We start from the raw sequence: 21291 nt of genomic DNA on the forward strand, positions 1-21291 counted from the left end.
AGTCACAACGGCATCATCCCCTAGGCCACAGCAGAGCTGAGTGGCTGCAGTTTCCCAGCCACGTGAGGCTTACGCTTCTGCCCTTGCTTCTTGCCCGAGTAATCCTCCTCTTTGAGCTACCCAGGCACCTGCCACAGACCTCTCACCACGCCAGGGCCTACCCACGTGCTCTGTTACGTCCCCTCCTACTTGGCTTTGACACTGTGTCCCCAGAATCTGGTCCCACAGCCAACAGCACACGGTTGAGGCTGCAGCTCTGCTGGGAGGGTGAATTGGAGTTGAGGAGGAGGGCAGACAGTGGGGCCAGTCTCGGAAGCCAGGGAGGGCGCGGCCAGCTGCTTCAGGGGAGGCTGCACCTGATCAAATGTAGACACCACCGGGACGCCTTATAGAGAACTGGGGGCCTGCCTGGGGCAGAAGAAGGATAAGATGGGCGCTGGGCCTAGACTGACCTGAAGTTCACCATGCCTGTCTTCTCAGCCAGCTTCTTTATCAGCTCCCTGACTTGGTACAGGTTCATAGGGACCTTGTCCTGCTGAAGAAGTGGATGGAACATGCAAAGTCAATGGAGCTCTCTGCCTACCCCTTCCCAGGCCTAAACACACACACACACACACACACACACACACACACACACACACACACCCCACACTGGCTGTTGCCACTAGGGTTCAGCACACCTGTATCATAGTTTTCCGGAAGTCACCCACAGACATCATCATTCTTCCATTAGGGTTCAAGCTCTTGAAGAAGTCTATGACCGTGATTTGGTGCTGGTCTGCATAGCTCTGAGAGAAACCGGAGACACCAGAAGCAAATACTTGACTTTGTAACATCTATTAACAACACCCCACCCCATCCCCACCCTCCACTGCCACCTTCCGCCAAAAGGTGGCCCAGGCTCCCAGACCTGGCAGGCCCAAGGAGGTGAACTTGAATAGAGACCTAGAGAAAGAGTAGGAATGAGTACGACACTGAGGACAGGAAGAAGGGTGTTCCAGGCAGAGGAACCTGCACGTGCACAGGCCTGGAGCTGAGTGAGAGCTAGTGCAGAGAAACAGGGGGAAATCTTGTGGGGCTGGATTTCCGGGAACCAGGGGGGGATGGGTAGGTGGAGAGGGTGGGGCTACAGAAGACCTCCCTGTGGTGGCAGCGTCACCACCTTTATTTTAGTCCCTTGGGCTTGACGTTTTGGAGTTATCATTGGCTCGCTCCTATCATCACAGGCCTCCCTTCTCCCAGCACACACACACACACACACACACACACACACACGCATACTTGCCCACATGCACCATGTGCCCAGCCATTTACCAAATCCTGGAGCTTCTCCATTAGGGGATCTCCTACATCTGTCCCTCCACTTCCACTGCTATCCTCAGGCAAGGCACCATTCTAGAATACTAGTTAGCACATGGAGAATACTACCATAGTGCCTTCATTAGCATTCCCACTCTCATATTTACCCCCTTCAGTTTATTTCCCTCCCCATTGCCTGAAAGGTTACTCTTTGGTCCTACCGGATTCACCTTACCCACCGCTCAGCAACTGTAGCTGGCTCCCGCTCCCTGTGGAATCCAACCCCAGCCCTGAGCCTAGAATCTGAGGACCGCCACATCCAGCCCCAGCCTCTCTGGGTAGCCTTGACTTCCAGGCTTTGCAGGAGCCTGGTACCACACGGTTCTCCTGCTGGAGCCACATGGTTCTGTTCCCATCTCCCAAGCACACTGTGTGCACCCTGCTCTGCTCCTCTGCTAGTGGGAACCCTCTCCCCAGAACTCCCTCCCTGTCACTGTCACTGACCTGAATTCTTTCTTGCTCTTCAAGACCCTTCCCCAGGACGTGTCCCTTTCTGTTTGCCTAATCCCACAGTGGCCTCTAATCTGGATTCAGATGGTATTTGTTGCCTTGGTCACTCATTTATTATTTATCGTATGATGCTTTCTATGAGAAGTTACTGCATCTGTCCCATCTTTGCAACCAGATTGTTGCCTGTCCCCTCTCCCCAGAGGGGAAGGACTGTGTTTTACATCGCATATCTGGCTCGGTTTCTAATCTGAGATTCCTATGAGATCCCTAGAGATTTCTATGCTGTTGTAAGCAGGGGTGGGGCCCCCGCTTTCCATCTGAGATCTCCATTCCTATTCCCTGCATCATCCTCCTCCCCTTGCAAAACAGGTGTCCCCTTGGTTCCATCTGATGTCATCTGACTTGTGAAGGTACTCGATACCCCCCTTGCCTTCTAGAACTTTCCACACAACAATAATTGCCATGCAGAGCTCTTCTGTTTAGTCCTGGAAACTGAGGCAGAGAGCAGACCAACAAAGGGGCAGGAGGTAGCCCCAGCGGCACACGTCCTCTAGAATCTACATCTGCATGGGTATCACCCCAGGTAGCAAGCGGTCTGTATCCAGCTTCCCCGTCAACTCTGCCTCCAGTGAGAGCCAGGCATGGGAACACCAGCCTGGGCTGGGCGCTACTCTGTGAGGTGGTCAGACCAGAGGAGCTCCCTGGCAGCTCTAAAATTGTCTGGGTTTTCATTTCCATGGTTTTACCTGCCTCCTGTGATCTAAGACTAGAGCCAGGGGGCAGGTCACCACTAGATATAAAGGATCTGAGGGTCCCACTTTAGCTGGAGCCACCAAACAGCTGTCTTCACCACAGGGGTGTCTTGGCATCCTTACTGGCTATTGGAAAGAGCTGGCATTTGTTGGGCGCTGATTATTGGCCAGGCATTGCTCTAAGCACTTCTTGCGTGTTATAGAATTGAATCTTCACAGCAGCCCTCCCGGGTGAGTCCTATCGTTATGCCCATTTTCCAGGTGAAGAGACTGGGGCACAGAGAGCACAGCGACTTGCCTTCAGCCGCACATTAACAGGTGGAGGAGCCTGGCTGGTGGAAACCATCCTGTTCCAAGCCCCTCCCTCTTCACCCAGATCCCAGATCCCCTCTTCGTGCTGAGGGGACCCAACATCCACAAGGAGTATTCCATGTCTAAGACATTCCTTGTCAGAAAGGACTGTGCAGACACTTCGGGGGAGGGGAGACGCTGGTCCTTGGGGTCTCTGAGAGGAAAGCAAGGGCTCACCTGGATCAGTTTCATGGGGTTTGTCCACAAGAGCAGCTCTTTCTTGGCAGAGAAGCCTTGCACTGCCTTGTACGTCACGTCCAGCTGGGGGTGGATGGCACACACCCCATCCAATATTTTTACGAACTGCTCAGACACCAGCACATTCTGAGGAGGGGAGAGAGGGGACCCATCGTGAGGAAGGCATCGCCCGCTGTTGTAACATCTCCACCCCCACGCCCATCCCCCACCCCCCTGCAGACCAGCCGCCCCATCCAAGCCAAAGGCAGAGAGGTTTTTTTTTTTTTTTCGTTTTTTGTTTTTTGTTTGTTTGTTTTTGTTTGGTCTTTTCCAGCTTGTTCTGCAGTGCTGCTTCTAGACTGGGAGAGTTCATCTTTCCTAGGGCTTGCGATTTGACTTGTAAAGTTTGCACATGAGTGTGATCAGATGTCCTAGTCGAGTGCCAGCAGCCCGTGTCACACACGGTCAGCTCGGCTCTGCTCTTAGATGGCGAGCATCGGTGTCTGCATGTGACAGATGAGACACAGCTATGGGGTTAGGAGACTGGTCCTGAGGCAAATGTTCTAAAATGTCCATTTCTACACCAGTGTTGGTCTTGGGAGCAGGTGCCCTGGACAAGGATCCCTCATTCCAACCACCCTGTCCTGGCTCAAAACCCATTGGGAACTCCCCTTTTGGAAGTGCCCTCAGGGCTGGGTTGTAGGCCACAGGAGAAGACATGGTCTATGAAGCAGTGTTTGACCAAACTGGGCCTTCACTGGTTCAGTCAGCCTGCTTCACTCCTCAGATGTGGTTCTGACCATCTTCTGCCACTTCAAATAATGAAACTCATGGTAAAGGGCTGACAGCTTCCCCCATCCTGATTTGTAGATATTCTAGAGGATGTTCTAGAAGCAGTGAAGGAATTCCAACACTGTTTAGAGTTACATCAGAGAGATGATAAAAGAGAAGGAAAAGGCTAATTCAGACCTGTCTGTCCTGATAGGTAGATGTTCAAGTCCTAACCCTTGGGAACCTGTGACAAAATGCCAGTGTGATCCCAGCTTGTGGGTTTCTGTGCCATCTGGGGCCGAAACAGCACCATTTCTAACGTTCCCTCAGACACCAAGAGAGTGCCTGACTCCACGCCTTCCAACCTGCCCTGGGGGCGGGGGGAAGGAGGGAGAGCAAATGCCAACAAAATCTGGACACATAACTGAGACCCAGAGGCAGGGTGGGGTGGGAGCTAAGGCAGCCTCAGGGGTACAAGGTCAGAGCTGTAGGATGAGCGTAGAGAGAAGCCCCCTAAGGAGAAACAGACTGAACCAGGGGACAGACTGAAAAGAAAAGCAGGTATGTTTTTCTAATGTTTTATAATCTGTGGCAAACCTAAGTCCAAATTTTACTTATTATTTAAGTTCCAAGGTGTTTGGGTTTAAATATTCAAAATATCATCACTGATATAATTGTAAGGCATTAAAATCTTGGCAGGGGGCGCCTGGGTGGCACAGTCGGTTAAGCGTCCGACATCAGCCAGGTCACGATCTCGCGGTCCGTGAGTTCGAGCCCTGCGTCAGGCTCTGGGCTGATGGCTCAGAGCCTGGAGCCTGTTTCCGATTCTGTGTCTCCCTCTCTCTCTGCCCCTCCCCCGTTCATGCTCTGTCTCTCTCTGTCCCAAAAATAAATAAACGTTGAAAAAAAAAATTTTAAAATCTTGGCAAAACGTCATATTTGTGTGGCTTTAAAATAACACAACAAGACTTTAACACTGCACTAGAGTAGGAGGCAGAAGCCTCGGCTTTACTCTTTGTTGTGCTTTTCACTTGCTGTGTATTCCTGGGCAAGTGATCCAACCTCTCTGTTTCAGTTTCCTTGTATGTAAAATGGGAAAATGAGGGAAAGTTCTCGTTATGGGTTGAATTGTGTTCCCATCAAAAAGATGCTGAAGTCCTGGGGCGCCTGGGTGGCTCAGTCGGTTAAGCGTCCGACTTCAGCTCAGGTCATGATCTTGTGGTCTGTGAGTTTGAGCCCTGCATCGGGCTCTGGGCTGACAGCTCAGAGCCTGGAGCCTGCTTCGGATTCTGGGTCTCCCTTTCTCTCTGTCCCTCCCCTGCTCATGCTCTGTCTCTCTCTCTCTCTCAAAAATAAATAAAGATTAAAAAAAAAAAAAAAGATGTTGAAGTTCTAACCCTTGGGAACCTGTGAATATGACCTTATTAGGAAATAGGGTCTTTTCAGATGATCAAGTTAAGATGAGGTCATTAAGGCGGGCCCTAATCCAATATGACTGTGTCCTTATAAAAAGGGGCATTTGAATACAGAGACAGACGTGCACGCGGGGAGAGCGCCATTTGAAGCTAAAGACAGAAATCAAGACGATGCTCCCACCAAGCCTAGGAACACCACAGATTGCCACCAAACCACCAGGAGCTGGCAGGAGCACAGCACGCATTCTTCCTCGTGGTCCTCTGAAGGAACCAGTTCTACCATGACCTTGATCTTGGGCTTTGGTTTTCAGGACGGTGCGACAATACATTTGCGTGGTTTGAACAGCTCTAGGACATGGGTGCACTCTACCTGCCTCCCAGAGAAGGATCAAATGAGCCGAAGCCTATAAAATCCCTTTGGGGGGAAACCGTATAAAGTGGCGGGCGGGTCTAGGATATTGTTTTTACCAGCTACCACCTCTCTGAGGATTCAGGCAAGAATACCTGGTCCAGTGAAGTCACCTCCTCAGGCCTTCCTCCTCCACCAGGGGGCCTTACCCTCAAATTCTACTCAGTCGGCCAAGTCACGAAATAAGAATACAAGTTATTACATGTTTTAGGACTCAGATTCTAAAAGTTCTGTGATTCTGGGGGCGTCTAGGTGGCTCAGTCAGTTAAGCATCCAACTCCGGCTCAAGTCACAATCTTACGGTTCATGAGTTTGAGTCCCGCATTGGGCTCTGTGCTGTCAGTGGAAAGCCTGCCTGGGATTCTCTCTCTCCCTCTCTCTCTGCCCCTCCCCCACTTGCACGTGCTCATGCATGCTCTCTAAATCAATCAATCAATCAATCAATCAATCAATCAATACCAAAAAAGTTAAAAGTTCTATGATTCTGGAACCATTCTGGGGCCCAGGGCTGTCCATCAGCAAAGGTGGCAGTGAACAAATTCTGTTCTGCGGGCCTCTCACCTTTGATTCTGGTGTTTCTGCTCTTAGACCCATCAGGATCTGGTAAATGATTTCACACCACAATGTTATCGACCGAATGGCTACTCCTATTAAAAGGACCCCAAGAGAAGGCCAAGTCGTACTCCAGAAGGAGTGACCTTTTCATGGAGTATTTGTGTGAGGGCCCATGAGGGGACAGAGCTGTTGGCACCTGCCAACATAGCGTGGCCGTGGTATCTGTCATGCTCCCTGGTGCAAGCAACCATGATCTAATCACTTACAGAAATGTCAATCTCCTCCATCTTGGATTTGGGGTTCCTCTTGATGGACAGGATAAGTAACGTAGCCCCATCCATACTCACAGGGTTCAGGAAAAGCTGTGGGAGGAGGGGCGAGACAGAAGGAGGATGAGCTGGCTATAGGAGAGCCTGGCTCAGAGTGTGGCTTCCATTTCTTCCCATCAAATTGTAATCCCTATCTTCCACCCAGACTCCTCTGTAGGCATCTGTCTCCCTGTCTGTTTGTCCAGTCATCCATCCACCTACCCCTCTCACTGCTCATCCATCCATCCATCCATCCAGCAAACATTTATTGGAGGCCTGCCATGTGCCGGTTGCTGGGTTGAGTGCTAAGGGATGCACAGGCAGATGTGACAAGGTCTCTGCCCTCACGTAGCTTACACTCTAGAGGGGGACACAGGCAAACAAGCACATGGCATCAGACATGTGGGGAGGGCAGTGACAGAGAGGTACACACTGGTACTGCAGAAGCAAGGAAAGGGGCATCTGGTACAGTGGAGGGGACACTGGAGCTAAGCCTTGTGGGACTAATAGGGATTATTCTGGTCTGAAGAAGCAGGGCTAGGACCAGAGGAGGGAATGAGACGCACCAAAGAAGGCAAAGGGGAGGCAAGTGCAAAGGTGCAGAGGTGTTTGGGCAATAGCAAACATTTCATGAGCAGGAGCAGGAAGAACGAGGCCACAGAACAGGGCTGGGCCAGATCACAGGGACCATGTGGACTTAGCTAAGCACTCAAGGCATTATTCCAGTGGGGCTGGGAGCCAATGAAGCTTGGTGTGGTGGTTCACAGCAAGGAACATAGACCCCAGTGGCTCTGCTTACTAGCTTTCTGGCCTTGGGTTATTTCCCTGGCCACTGGGCACCTATCACTTAGGGCTACTCTGAGGATCCAATAAATCAATTCAAGCAAAGTATTCAAGAGAGTGCTTGGTACATAGTAAGCAGCGAACGAATGTTAGTTAATACTGTTGAAGGCTTTCCACCGGGTGGCTTCTTGATGAGGCAGCCAAAACTTAGCTTCTAGAATCCTTTGTTTGACTCCCTTCCCTGGGAACATCATTATTTTTCCAAGAGTAGGGAAAGGAGGGTGGCACTTGATGTGTTTAAAACTTTTTTCTTGGGGTGCGAGCCTGGCTCAGTCAGTAGAGTGTGTGACTCTTGATCTTGGGGTTATGAGTTCGAGCCCCACATTGGGCATGGAGCCTATTTAAAAAATAAAAATAAATCAGTAAAATTTTTTTCTTTCATTTTAAAACATTTACAAATTTTAAGTATATTTAAACACAGGACAACGTGTTTAAGCATTTAAACAATGATGCATGGTCATTATAGAAAAAATCCAAAAAGAGGTAGAAAAAAATGTTAAAGTCACCAGTACCGCCACCAATTAGGGAAAATCCCTATTGCCATTTTGTTGAGGCAACCTTTCAATCTTGGAAGATGCAGGTTCTCTGCACTTTCCTTGGCTTCACGGTTCCACGGAGGCTGAGCCACTGGAAGGCTGCATCAGTCTCTCTTCTCTGAGTTACTCCTCCTCCTGCTCTGGTCAGGCCTCGTTCCCAGCTCTCACTGTCACTAGACAGTCACCATGCTCCCTCCAGTGCTGGCAATCTGACTTCCTTTTCGCAGCTCTAAGGTGCTTGTCCTCTCGGATGGCAGCTCATTGTTGCTGATTTCTTTCTTTCTTTTTTTTTTGTAATTTTTAAATGTTTTTATTTATTTTTGAGAGAGCGAGTGAGCATAAGTGGGGGAAAGGCAGAGAGAGAGAGAGAGAGAGAGAGAGAGAATCTGAAGCAGGCTCCAGGCTCCGAGCTGTCAGCACAGAGCCTGACGCGGGGCTCAAACTTGTAAACCACCATGAGCCGAAGTCAGATGCTTAACCGACTGAGCTACCCAGGCGCCCTATCGCTGATTTCTAACTCCCGTCCTTCTCCACCAGCACCCCCACACCTGTGGTCCTCCCGAATCGCCCCCACATCTTGAGGAATTTGAACTGCAGCGGGGAAGCCTGGCAAGGCTGACTTCCTTGCCTCTCGAGCTACATCACCCGAGCAAGTCACAGAGCCTCAGCTTTCTCATCTGACAGGGGAGCTAGTGGAGCGCACGTCGGAGGGTCGGGCTGTGAGCCAGCAGCAAACCACCTGTCTGCCCCTGGCTCACGGCAGGAGCCCCAGAAAGGGGAACCGGTAGTGGAAGTCCTCATCTTTCTTCTGTTTTCCAACAACCCAGGAGCTGCCATGTTATACATTAGCGTCTATAAGCCAATCAACTTAAAATGAAAGGTGGATCCACTCATTCACTTAGCTGACATTCATCAGGCATCTCCTATAGGCCCAGCAACTAAGCTAGGCCTGGGGGAATAGTAATGGGCAGGACCAAACAGAGTGTTCACTCTCAGGAAGCTCTCACACCAGTGGAGGTGACCAGTCAACTAGTCACTGAAATGAGAGTATAAGGAAGAATCTTGAAAGAAACCCCCGAGGCAGTGGCTGGACAACAAGGGAGAGCATGGGGTAAACTGAGGCTGGAGAAGCACACCGGGGTGAGAGAACTGGATTTGCACCACAGGAGGCCATGGAGTGGGGAGTCTAAGCTGGAGTGGGCTAGATGGGGGGGGTGGAAGTCAGACTTATGCTCAAAACACACACTCTAGCTTCAGGGTGAAGCGGAGTCTGGAGGAGACCCAGATGGGAGGAAGGAAGACCGGTTAGGAGTTGACATCATGCACCTGGTGACAGCAGAGGGTGACATTAGGTTTACAGGAGAGAGACAGTCAAGAACCTACGCACATGTGAAACATAAGGTGAATTTTCCCAATGATTCTCTCCAGCAATATGCAACTCCATCACCCTGCTCTCCCCACCCTCCCCCCACAGATACACACATACACACACACGGATGCGTGGACGCACAAGGACACAGGGACACGCACTGATACACACACATGGGCACAAGGATGCACAGACACACACATGGATGCACACACACAGATGAACACACATAAACACGTGGATGCACACACACAGATGCATGGGTGTGCACGCACAGATATATACACGGATGCAGGCACACAAGCGTGGACACGTGGGTGCCATGGAAACACGGACGCACACAGAAGCATGGGCGTGCACACATGCACACGGACACACACACAAAGTGGCCCATCCCCAGCTTAAGTAAAGACTTTACCTTCAGAACTTTGAGGCTCTCATTGAACTCCAGTCCTTTGCTGATTTTGATGACTCCTTCGTTGCTGATGTCATTGCTGCTGACGTCTATGTGGACCAGGGAGTTGTTGAGCCTGAGGACCTCTCCCAGGGCCGTAGCCCCCTCGTTCCCAAAGCCGTTCATAGAGAGATCCAGTTTCTGCAGGGTTACATTAGCCTCCGGGGAGGAAAAAGAACAGCACCAGCATCAAGGTTGCATGTGACTCACCCAGCCAAGAGGCCCTGGTTTCTCTCCCCTGCTGCCATCCAGACTGGGTGCTCAGTGGTCCCCAGGAGGGAGAGCTCAGTCAGATCCCTCCCAGTGGGGGGAGTCAGAGTCTGGTCATTCTTTACCCCTTAATTAAACTGCCCTCTTGAAGCATCCCCAAAGATGACACCAAGACCCCAGCAAGGTGAACCTGCTGAAGTAGGATTTATCCTAAAGAAGAAGGCACATCCAGGAATTGGGGAGGGATGCTACCAACGTGAAAGGACTTGATGAGAGTTCAGTGTGTACTCATCAGGGGGGTCATGAGGAAGACGTTCAAGATGGTGGGATGCGAAACCCTGACCATCCTCACTGGTTTCAACACACCACTGCCAGAGAGAGACTTACCCGGAGACCATTGCACAAGGCCACAGCTCCCCGTGTGTGGAACTGATTCCAGCTCAGATCCAGTGACTGGAGTCCTATATTGAGGGCTAGAGGAGGGAGGGATCATCTCAGCATGCCCCAAATCCCAGAGAACCCACTCTCAGAGTTGACAGATAGCCATGACATTGGGGAATAAGGACTACTCAATACTCACTCAAAGTAAAACGCTGGGGCAATAATTGTTCCATTATTCATTTAAACCCCAAATTGTAAGATGATTCCCAGCGTTGGCAGTAATGTAGTCAAATAATCATACTCCCATATCGCAGGGGGCAAGCAAATTGCCACAATTTGGCAAATGTGAGGTGGTCACAGATATTTTGCTATCAGACTGTGTGTGCCCCCTCACACAGCAATATCACCCTGAGGCTCTTCCTAAGGAGACAGTGCAGGATATGAGAAGAGTGATTTATCAGGTGTTTATCATGGCATCACTTATAAAAGTAACATTCATGACTCACAGGGGAAGGGTAAAGTACAGAATAAACATCCATTTGGTAGAATGTTGTGCAACCATTAAACTAGGAAGAGAGAGCATGGAGAACAGGGGTTGGAGGGAGGCTGTGGTGGGCAGGGCATATGACCCCACGTGATGTGTTTTTCCTGGAGAACTTCAGGAGCAGAGGTGGCTCCAGAAAGCTTTCGGGACACTATCACTTGTAAGTGCTGCAGCATCAGGCTTGTCTAGAAGCTGACTTGCACAGACGTTTTAACTTGCATAGAACTTTTTAACTTAAAATATTTTTCCTTATGTGCTGCGGAGGGTTGGGGAAAACATCATGTGGAAACACATCATCATCGTTATTTTCATTGGGGAGGGAGGATATGCTGAGGACACTGTTGGAAAGACGCTGAAGCACTCCTGACGTTTTACTGGGTGGGAGGCACGGCCTTCAACCCTCAGGCCCAGGATGATGTCTTACTCTATTTTCTTCTCCATGGTCAGTGCCCTGTGTGCTGGTTGTGGGTCTCTTGTGTCAACAACCAGGAGCTACTTTGCATAAAGTGAACACCATATCTTATTTTAAGAACAAACTTTCTCCCGCCTTCATCCTCTCCCTCATTCTCTCTCTCCCTTTTTAATGTTTTTTTGTTTTTGAGAGAGAGAGAGAGAGAGTGTGTGTGCAAACTGGGGAGGGGAAGAGAGAGAGGGAGACACAGAATCCGAAGCAAGCTCCAGGCTCTGGACTGTCAGCACAGAGCCCAATGCGGGGCTTGAACTCAGGAACCGACTTCAGCTCAGGTCATGATCTTGCCGTTTGTGAACTGGAGCCCATCAGGCTCTGTGCTGCCAGCGGGGAGCCTGCTTCAGACCCTGTCTGCTCCTCCCCAGCTTGCCCGGGGCATGCTCAAACGTGCGCGCGCTCTCTCTCCTTCAAAACAAATAAACATTAGAAAAAAAGTTGTTTTAAAATTTAGGTTTTTTTTTTTTAAGATTTTATTTTTAAGTAATCTCTAGACACAACATGGGGATTGAATTTACAACCCCGAGATCAAGAACTGCAGGTTCCAACTGAGCCAGCCGGGCACCCCTAAAATTTAGTTTTAGAATATTTAAGAATCAGTTTTCAGATGGACTCAAATTGCCCCATAATGCTTGCAGACTTGCTCCTTCCCTCAAACCTGCCGGCCTGAACCCTCTCTCCAGGAAGGTGCTGTTCACACATCACTGAGGGGGCGGCAGCAGAGAGATGGGAGAGCTCCCCCCTCCCGACAGGACAGACCCCCCACCCCCGCATGCTCGCTCCTTCTCCTCGCTCTATTAGCGCCGCACCCTGCCTGTCGGTTCCAGTCTCCGTGGCTGCCAGCCTTTTCAAGGATTCTGCTCCTGCCACCATCTCCTCTTCCTTCCCCAGACGCGTATCTTCCTTCCCTTCCTATCAGCATCTTCCATCCTTGGGAAACTTCCTGCCCTCAAATCACCCATCTTTCTGGCGCAGCCTCGTCTCAGTGGGGCTTCTGCAGGTGCCCACGTTGCCTTTCACTTTTTTGCGTCCCATTTTCAACTCCACCCCCTGGGGGCGGGTCTCCACATTCATGGCACTTGTCAAGGTCACCAATTATCTCCATGTTGACGAGTCCTGTGGTCGCTTTTCTGACCTCATCTTATTTAACCATTAAGCAACACTTGACCCAGCCGAAGATTTCCCCCTTCTTGAAAGAATCCCTTACTTGGCTCCTGGGTACTTCACCTTCCCCCTCCTTGACTGACCACTCCTGCTCAGGTTCCTCCTCCCCGCCTCTGGTACACCTAAAAGTGTCAGAGTGACCCAGGCAACGATGGGACGGCTGCCTTCTCAACTCTATCCACACTCCTTGCCAGGATCTCATCTCGCCCTGTGGTTTTAAATGCATTGGAATGCCTATAACTCCCAGATGTGTATCTCCAGTCCTGACCTGCTCACCAAGCTCTAAACCCATATAACAAATCAGGTGTCTCCATGTAGATGTCAAACAGGCAACACAAACATCACATGGCCAAAATGGGAATTTTGGCTCCTGACTCATGTCCCTCCATACCTGTTACTCCCTGAGTTTTCCCTCCAACCAGTTCCTGAAACAAAATAACCGGGCATCTATCTTTCTCCCTTTCCTTCGTTCTGCACATCAGCAAGTGGGTTTGGCTTTACTTCCAAAGTACGTCTGGATCCATTCACTCCTATCACTACCTCCTCCCTCAGCTCCAGCTATTGTCCTGTCTTGCCTGGACTACGGCATTAGCCTCCTAACTGGCTTCCCTTCTTCCATTTTCTTTTAAGTGTCATTAACATACGATGTTATGTTAGTTTCAGGTGTACAATATATTGATTCAACAATTCTATACATTACTTAGCATTTACCACGGTAAGTATATCACCATCTGTCACCAAACAATGCTATTACAGTACTGTTGACAATATTCTCTATGTTACACTTTTCATCTCCATGAACTGGAAGTCTGTACCTCTTAATCTGCTTTGCCTATTTCACCCATGCCCTCCCTTCCTCGCCCTCCCCCACCGCCCCCCTGCTGCTCCTGGCAGCCACCAGTTTGTTCTCTGTATTTAAGAGTCTGGTTGTCTTCAGTTGTGTTCTTCATAAAACTGCGTAAAACTTCACAAAACAGTTCCTCAGAGGAACTGCAAATCAAGCCATGTCACTCCCCTGCATTAACGTCCTTCAATGGCTTCTCAGCACATGGAGAATAAAATCCAAATTTCATGCACCTCATGGCCCACAAAGCCCGACCTTAGCGGCTGCAGGCCACCTTGGTGATCTCCTCCTTCCATTCCCTTCCCCTGCTCTGCTGCAGCCACAGGGTTCCGCACCCCCCCCCCCCCCAGCCTGTTCTTTCCGCCTGGAATGCTGTGCTTCGGGAACTTAGTGTGGCTGACTCTTCTTTGATATTCAGGTTTCAGCAAAAAGCCACCTTCCCTGTAGGGCTTTTTCTCACTCCTCCACCTAAAGTAGCATCTCCTTTGCTCATAATGACCCCCCCCCCCCACTAATTTCCCCAGGAATGAACGCTTAGGTTCTTTCTTTTCTTTCTTCTTTCTTTCTTTCTTTCTTTCTTTCTTTCTTTCTTTCTTTCTCTTTCTTTTTTTCTTTCTTTCTTTTTTAAAATTTTATAACAAATCTGCAGTGAACCTCCTCGGACATCTCTCTCTGCATACGTGTGAGAGCTTCTCTGAGACATGCACAGGTGAATTGCTATATCAAAGAATACATTTTTAATTTCACTAAATACTGTCAAACTAATCTCCAAAGTGCCTTTACCTAGCAGCTTCAGAGAGTTCTTATTTCTCCCTTGTGTTTACTTCACTGGATGTTCTCTACTTGAAATTTCTGCAGCTTTGGTAGATGACAAGGGGAATCTTTTTGTTTGTTTTGCATTCCTCTAATTACTAAAGAGCTTAGGAATTTGGCTTTCTGTTTTCACTGTCCATAGGCCTTGACCATTGTTTTATTGGGAGTATTTATCATTGTCATGGATCCGTAGGATCTTTTACCAATATTCTAAAGACAAATTTTTTATATTATACAAATACTGCAAGTATCTATTTTCTGTCGCTTAGCTTTTAATATGGCCCAATCTTTTATCATAAATAAGTTTTAAACTTATTGTCAAGTAAATGAATCATTTTTGTTACGGTTTATGCCCACTGTGCATATTTAATAATCCTTTGCTTCCGTGAGGTCAGCAAGTTATGTTTTTCTAGTCATTTTATAGTTTTTAAAAAATGTTTTATTTGTTTAGTTATTTGAGAGAGAGCATGAGTGGCAAAGGGGCAGAACGAGAGGGGGACAGAGGATCTGATGTGAGCTCTGCACTGACATGCCGACAGCAGTGAGCCTGACGCGGGGCTCACACTCATCAACTGTGAGATCATAACCTGAGCCACAACTGAGCCACCCAGGCACCCGTTTTTCTAATCATTTTAAAGTTTTACTTCCCGCATCTAGGTGCTCGCTCCACTTTAAATGTATTTGGGGTGTGGTTTACATCACTTTTTATAACCAGAACGTTCAATAACAATAAAAACCAGGAGATGCAGCTCTGACAGGTGACTGTCTGCCGAGTGCCCTCTCCTAGGCTGGCCCCTTGCCCCCGTGGGGGACTCACCCAGCATCTGCCCCAAGTGTTCTCCTCCCTTATCAGAGAACTCGTTGTGGCTGAGATCCAGTGTCTTAATTCGGTAATTGGCCTGGAGAGAGAAACGGTGCAGAGAGAGGTGATTTTTGTCCTTTATGTGACCGCAAATACCTCTCTTATCTCAGGGCGGTGTGATGGAGGGCTCCCACACACCAAAAATCGGGTGGACTAGAGTTTTTAGACTGAAGATGACTTCTTGTGCATTTTTTTGTTTAACTGTCTGTGACTGCTAGGAGGGTCTAGTCCCATCCAAACAGCCCTCCCTCTGCTGCGCTTTGGTCAGGATCGGCAGAGTTCAGCCACTCACCAGCTCCCTAAACATTCAAGTGACCTCACTTCTCTATACACCCTCCAGATCCCCCACATCTCCCAGGGCCATCCCCCACAGGGCTGGGTTGCCCCCGCCCCCTTGTTACTTACCGAGAAGGCTTGGCAGAACAGCTCTGCGGATTCGTCCTTGAAGTTATTTCCTGTAGTGAAGGTGGGTGTTTGCAATGCTGTCCAGACTAGGGCTCCCTCACCCTCCTGCGTTCTAGCCCTGCCAGTCTCTCCCCTTTGCAACCATCAGCCACAGGAAAGGTGGGAAGTGCTTAAAGCAAATATATGGACACGGAAGAAAACAAGAGAAAAGAGGGCAACTATTTGCCATCCCCTTTAACATCCCTTCCTTTCTCTGCCATGATAGCTCGGGGAGTTCCAGAAGTCAGTACAGCATGCCCTGTGCCCCCACTGGTAGCATCAACCCCTAGCTTAGCGCCTAAATTCTGTAACATTATTAAAAATACGAATCCAGCGGCAGGGCCATGACCAGAGAGGCACAAGTGAGGCACTCCCTCTGTGTGCAAAATCGAAGCTTCGTAACCACAGGGAGTAACGTCTTAATATTTGTAAAAGTCAAAACTAATGCAAGACATTTATGATGAACAAAATTGTATTTTTTTAATGTTCACTTATTTATCTTGAGAGAGAGTGTGTGCGTGACCAGGGGAGGGGCATAGAGAAAGGGAGAGAAAGAATCTCACGCAGGCTCTGAGCTACCAGCACAGAGACCGCCAACGTGGGGGCTCAAAGCCACTAACCGTGAGATCATGACCTGAGGTGAAATCAAGAGTCAGATGCTTAACTGACTGAGCCACCCAGGCGCCCCTCAAAATTTTTAAATTTTAAATAAAGGCAGGATCTGACCCTGTACTTGAATGGTTAGGCCTCACTCACCTCACCAATAACCTGTCCCTGTTGGATCCTATTTTATATTTAAAGTGTGGATATTTTGTTCACCACGGGCATTTTTTCGCATTATTTTTGACTTTGACAAATATTGCAACAGGATATCATTTACTTAGTTACTGACTTTTTTGAGCCCCTTGAGTTCTGTGATCGAGGTGTGTGCCTTCCTCATCTTACTCTCACCCCAGCCCTGCTGAATAGTTTAAAAGATTTCTGGAAAATATATGCGATTTCTGGGAAATAAATGATATAGAGACTTATCCCCAAATTTCTTCTTTAAACCCTTAATAATCTTTGTATCTCTAGCACCTAAATAGTGCCTGGCACATGATAGGTGCTCAGTAAATGTTTCCTGAATGAATGAATGAGTCCACCTAGACACAAATGCTTCTTGGTTGCGTTTGTACCCGTGCAATAAAACGAGACGATAAGCTAGTCAATGTGTAAAATTAGGTTATTAGCTATTCAAATTGTTGTGTCTACATCAGTGGTTACAAATAGTACGGAGCTGGCAGTAACAGAGTCATTTGGGAAGTCTGATAAAATACAGATTCCCAAGCCCCCCTTTTAAGATTCTGATTCAGCAGTCTGGGATAGGGCTGGGTAATTTGTATTTTTACAGAGCTTTCTGTATTATTTAATGTTATACTAGAGGTGTTAGCCAATGCGACTAGAAAAATCATTAGGAGCTGCGGCTATTGGAAAGAAGAGACAAAACTCCCATAATTTACAGACATGATCGCCTGCCTAAATAATCCAAGAAAATTAACTGACAGAATGTTAGAACTAATAAGATAATTCAATAAAGTCACTGGACATAGGACCAATGTACAGAAATTAATAGCTGCCAGACATATCAGTAATAACCACTTAGAATATATGATAGAAAAAACATTCTGTTCACACAGGAATAAAATGATAAAACACCTGGGCCTGATACGAAATGTGCAGGATTTCTAATGGAATAAAAGCATAGGACTTTATTGAGGAAGATAAAAAAAGACTTGAAGAAACAGAGGTAAACCCAGTGCTTGAGATTTGGACCCAAGCGCTGACCTCAACATCCACACATTTAATCATTCTGATTCACAGATAACTTGCTGATAGCCAAAATGGACGTAGTACAGGGAAACAGAGAACAGTTCATTGTAGAACTGTAACCTGGTACCATCTTCTTTTTTTTTTTTTCAAATGTTTATTTATTTTGAGAAAAAGGGTGAGCGGGGGAGGGGCACAGAGAGAGAGAGAAAGGGAGAGAGTCTCCCAAGCAGGCTCCTTGCTATCAGCACAGAGCCTCATGCAGGGCTCCATCCCACGAAACACGAGATCATGACCTGAGCCGAAATCGAGAGTCAGATGCGTAACTGACTGAGCCACCCAGGCACCCCTAGGCCGTTTTTAAAAGTTATCTCTACACCCAACGTGGGGCTCAAACTCACAACCCTGAGATCAAGAGTCACACACTCTACTGACTAAGGCAGCTAGGCGCCCCTGGCACGGTCTTCTTGAGGGGAGATTTGGAAATTCTTTTTCAACTTCAGAAAAATAGGTGTATCTTTTTATATTCCGTAATTTTGCTCTTGGGTGTCTATCTAGAAATACTAGAACATATGTCCAAAAGTTGCATGTGCAAGAAAGTTCTTTAAAAATTATTTGAAAGATTGAAAAACTGGAAATGTGCCCCTTCCATACACACACAAATGGAGAGAGGTTAGATAAACTATGCTATATCCATCCCATGGAATACTATCCAGCTGTTCCAGAGAATGAGATAAATCTATTTGCTATGTCATAGAAATAGAAGATATATCTAGAGTGAAAAAGAGGAAATTGGAGAAGAGAACCTGATATGTCATAATATTTATATTAAAAATTACACAAACTCTATTTTTGCATTTTCTCTCTGGATACTTTTAAGATCTTTTTATTTTAGATGTTTTTTCTATGATATATTCAGGGGTGGACTTCTTTTTATTTACCTTATGAAGGACTCACTAGGATTCCTGCATCTGAGAATTCAGCAATTCAGGACATCTCAGCTATTGTTTGCTTAGATATCACTGCTCATCCATTCTCTTCTTCTGGAACTCCAATGAGCTCTGTTGGGTCTCTCTCTCTCTCTCTCTATATATATATATATATAGAGAGAGAGAGAGAGAGAGAGATCTATATATATCTATATATAGATATAGATAGATAGATGCAGAGATTACTTAAAAATAAAATCTTTTAATATACTTTTTAAAAGATTTTGTTTTTAAGTAATCTCTGCATCCAATGTGGGGCTCAAAGTCACCACCCCAAGATCAAGAGTCACATGGTCTACCATCTGAGCCAGCCAAGAGTCCCTCATCCTTTTATATATATTTTTAATCTTGTATGTCCTCTATATCTTAAAAAAAATTTTTTTTGACGTTTATTTATTTTTGAGAGAGACAAGAGACAGAATGCGAGTGGGTTAGGGGCAGAGAGAGAGGGAGACACAGAATACGAAGCAGGCTCCAGGCTCTGAGCTGTCAGCACAGAGCCCGACTCGGGGCTTGAACTCGAGCTGAGAGATCATCACCTGAGCCGAAGTCACTTAACCGACTGAGCCACCCAGGCACCCCCTATCTTTAGCTTTCTGTGCTGCAAAAGATTTTCAAGGTCATTAATTTTATTCACCTGATTCTAATTTGCTGTTAAACGTATCCATTGAGTCTCTAGTTTGAAGGATTATATACTTTCCATTTCCAGAAATTCTATTTTGGGGAGGTCTTTTAAAAAATAGCGTTTTGTTCTTGTGTGTTTTTATTTTTATGTTCTTAATCATATTAAACATAGTTTACCGTTGGGGTCAAGATATCTGTTTGCTTGCAGTTTTAGTTAATTAATAGTGCTTCTATGCAGTTGGAAGATAAATTATATGGTCACCAAATGTACAGTTTATTTCTGATAATTCTATTTTCTGTAGTCCTTGAGGGTCTGATGCTGCTGCTTGTTAGAATCTGACTGCTCTCATGGTGTTTTGTGTCCTTGTTTTGCAATTTTGGACTCTGAGCCCATCTTCATTGGAGCTTTATCCGTGGGAATCCCAAGCAGCCTGCAGCCTGGGTCAAGGGTCATTCTTCCAATGAGGTTTTCTGTTTGTGTCTGTTGCATGCCCCAGGGTATTACCAGTATAGGACGACTTAGGTTAATGTCTTAGGGGTTCCAGGACCCTGAAGACAGTATAAACTCAAACCACAAACCTGGGTTCTCAAGTGACTTTTTTTTTTCCGTGAGAGAGACAGATAACAGACTAATTAAAAAGTGAGCGTACAATAAGGGGCCAGGGGGCAATAAATGCTGTTAAGAAAAAACAAGTAACAGAAACAGGATAGCGATGGTGATGGAGGGGAGGGGAGGGAAGCTCCCCCTCAGGAGATGACATTTGAGCAGGAGCACGGCTAAAGCAACAGAGTGAGCCATGCAGTTATCTGGGGTAGAGACTTTCAAGCAGAGGCAGGCATGCTGCTGAGTGAATCAGAAGTTTCTTGTTTGGGAAAGCCAGCAAGCCAGTGTGGCCATGGGGAGGGGGAAAGGATGACTGGAAGGGTTTAGCGGGTGTGGACACAGTTTTCTGATCTCAGAACTCGGAGGGGCCTGGTCTGGCTCACTTAGACCCTGGATTCTCCCTGCCCTTCCCCTTCTCTTCTTTTCATCCCCTTGTCCCTCTCCCACCTCTTCCGTGGGCTCACCTGAAAGCTGGAGGTTCAAGAGCGAAGAGGTATTTCTCTGAAGAAATTCTGAGATGGTGCTGGCCCCCTTCAAGCCAAGATCATTGTTGGAAACATTCTAAAAGGCAAGAACACATTCCTGTGTGTAAAAATCCCACCCAAGGGCCCTTACTAACGAATGGTGCCAATGTGAGCCCTACTTGAGGCCTGCACCAGGGAGTAGGGCTGGGTGGGGAGAGGGGCAGGAGAGGAGGGGCAGGATGGATTGGGAAGAGCAAAGGAGCAGAGGACCATGGGAACTCAGCCCTCCTAATGCCTGGCTGGGGGGCCCCTCCCACTGGTCTCAGTTTTTCTGAAGTTGGCTTTGGTGGCTCCCCACCTCTCCAGTTCAGCTCTAGCACTTTAGATAAGCACACTGTACATTTCTTTTTTGAAATCCAAGAGAGCTTTGTTTAGACAGTTTGGCGTAAAGCAATTGAAAAATTAGCTTCGAGTAATTCATCGTTATAAGTTCCATTCATTGATTGGTGAAGCATGAATGAATCTGCTGGGGACACGCAGGGATACAAATTGACACATTCCTTTCAGGCGAGTGGGAGGGACGTTCATATAAACCAGCCATTATTATCATAATTGTTTCTCCCTCTCTTTTTCCCTTTTTTTTTTTTTTGTGGTAAAAATAGACATAACACAACATTTACCATCTTAGCCGTTTTTAAGGGTATAGCTCCGTGGTCTCAAGTGTATTCACCTGGTTTGCAACTATCACCATCATCTATCTCCAGGCACATTGTGTTTGATGAGAGTATTTCGTGTCTTTATTTTAGGTTCACTTTAGAGTGACTCTGTAGAAATAAGGGCTTATAAGGTGCAGACAGAATTGGTTTCTTAGGGTTCCTGGGACCACAGGGAACACAGCTCCCCTCCCAACCCTCCCCGCGGCCAGCCTCGGATGTGTGGCCCTCCTCTGAGGAGTCACATCTGGAGGAGAGGGCCTCCAGGCTGCAGAAAGCCGGAGGCTGGCCAGGGCTTGGGCAGGGGCCTCTGGCCCGTGTCGGGTGTGTTCCGAGAGCCCAGGTGGTAGGGATCGGCAGAGCAGAGCACAGTACCAAGTCTTGCAGGTAGTAGTTCTCTTGCAGCATCTGCACCAGGCTCAAGGTGCCCTCCTCCATGATACAGTTGTCTGCCAGCTCCAGGGTGACAACACTCGTGTTGGACTTCAGCCGCCACAAGAGGAGGGGGAGAAAGACAGAGGTAGTTGGCGACCTAGTCAGTTCCCTGCCCTTTCCCAGAACCCGTCCTCTCTCTTGACCGTCCCAGCCTTTTCAGAGGGTACGGAGAGGCAGGC

At 47.7% G+C, this 21291-nt stretch overlaps 1 protein-coding gene across 12 annotated transcripts in view; it reads right to left on the reverse strand.

Moving 5' to 3' along the window:
• Positions 1-21291, reverse strand: part of LRRC74A (leucine rich repeat containing 74A) — a 49839-nt gene that overhangs the window by 6043 nt on the left and 22505 nt on the right. For 6 of the 12 annotated variants that reach the window (XM_086709191.1, XM_086709184.1, XM_025919897.2 and 3 more), the window contains 10 exons: positions 21053-21160; positions 19965-20061; positions 15439-15488; positions 14989-15070; positions 10347-10432; positions 9714-9908; positions 6506-6601; positions 3090-3236; positions 681-788; positions 453-535 (listed from right to left, as the gene is read on the reverse strand). In XM_086709191.1, coding sequence (XP_086565317.1) covers positions 453-535; positions 681-788; positions 3090-3236; positions 6506-6601; positions 9714-9908; positions 10347-10432; positions 14989-15070; positions 15439-15488; positions 19965-20061; positions 21053-21160 — 1052 coding nt within the window. Of the gene's footprint in view, positions 1-217; positions 536-680; positions 789-3089; positions 3237-3415; positions 3593-6505; positions 6602-9713; positions 9909-10346; positions 10433-14988; positions 15071-15438; positions 15489-19964; positions 20062-21052; positions 21161-21291 lie in introns of those variants that run through there. The other 6 variants (XM_086709185.1, XM_086709188.1, XM_086709193.1 and 3 more) reach the window with 4 other exon arrangements.

Source organism: Puma concolor, chromosome B3 (assembly GCF_028749965.1).
Source record: "Puma concolor isolate L17-30 chromosome B3, mPumCon1.1.hap2, whole genome shotgun sequence".
Taxonomy (NCBI): Eukaryota; Metazoa; Chordata; class Mammalia; order Carnivora; family Felidae; genus Puma; species Puma concolor.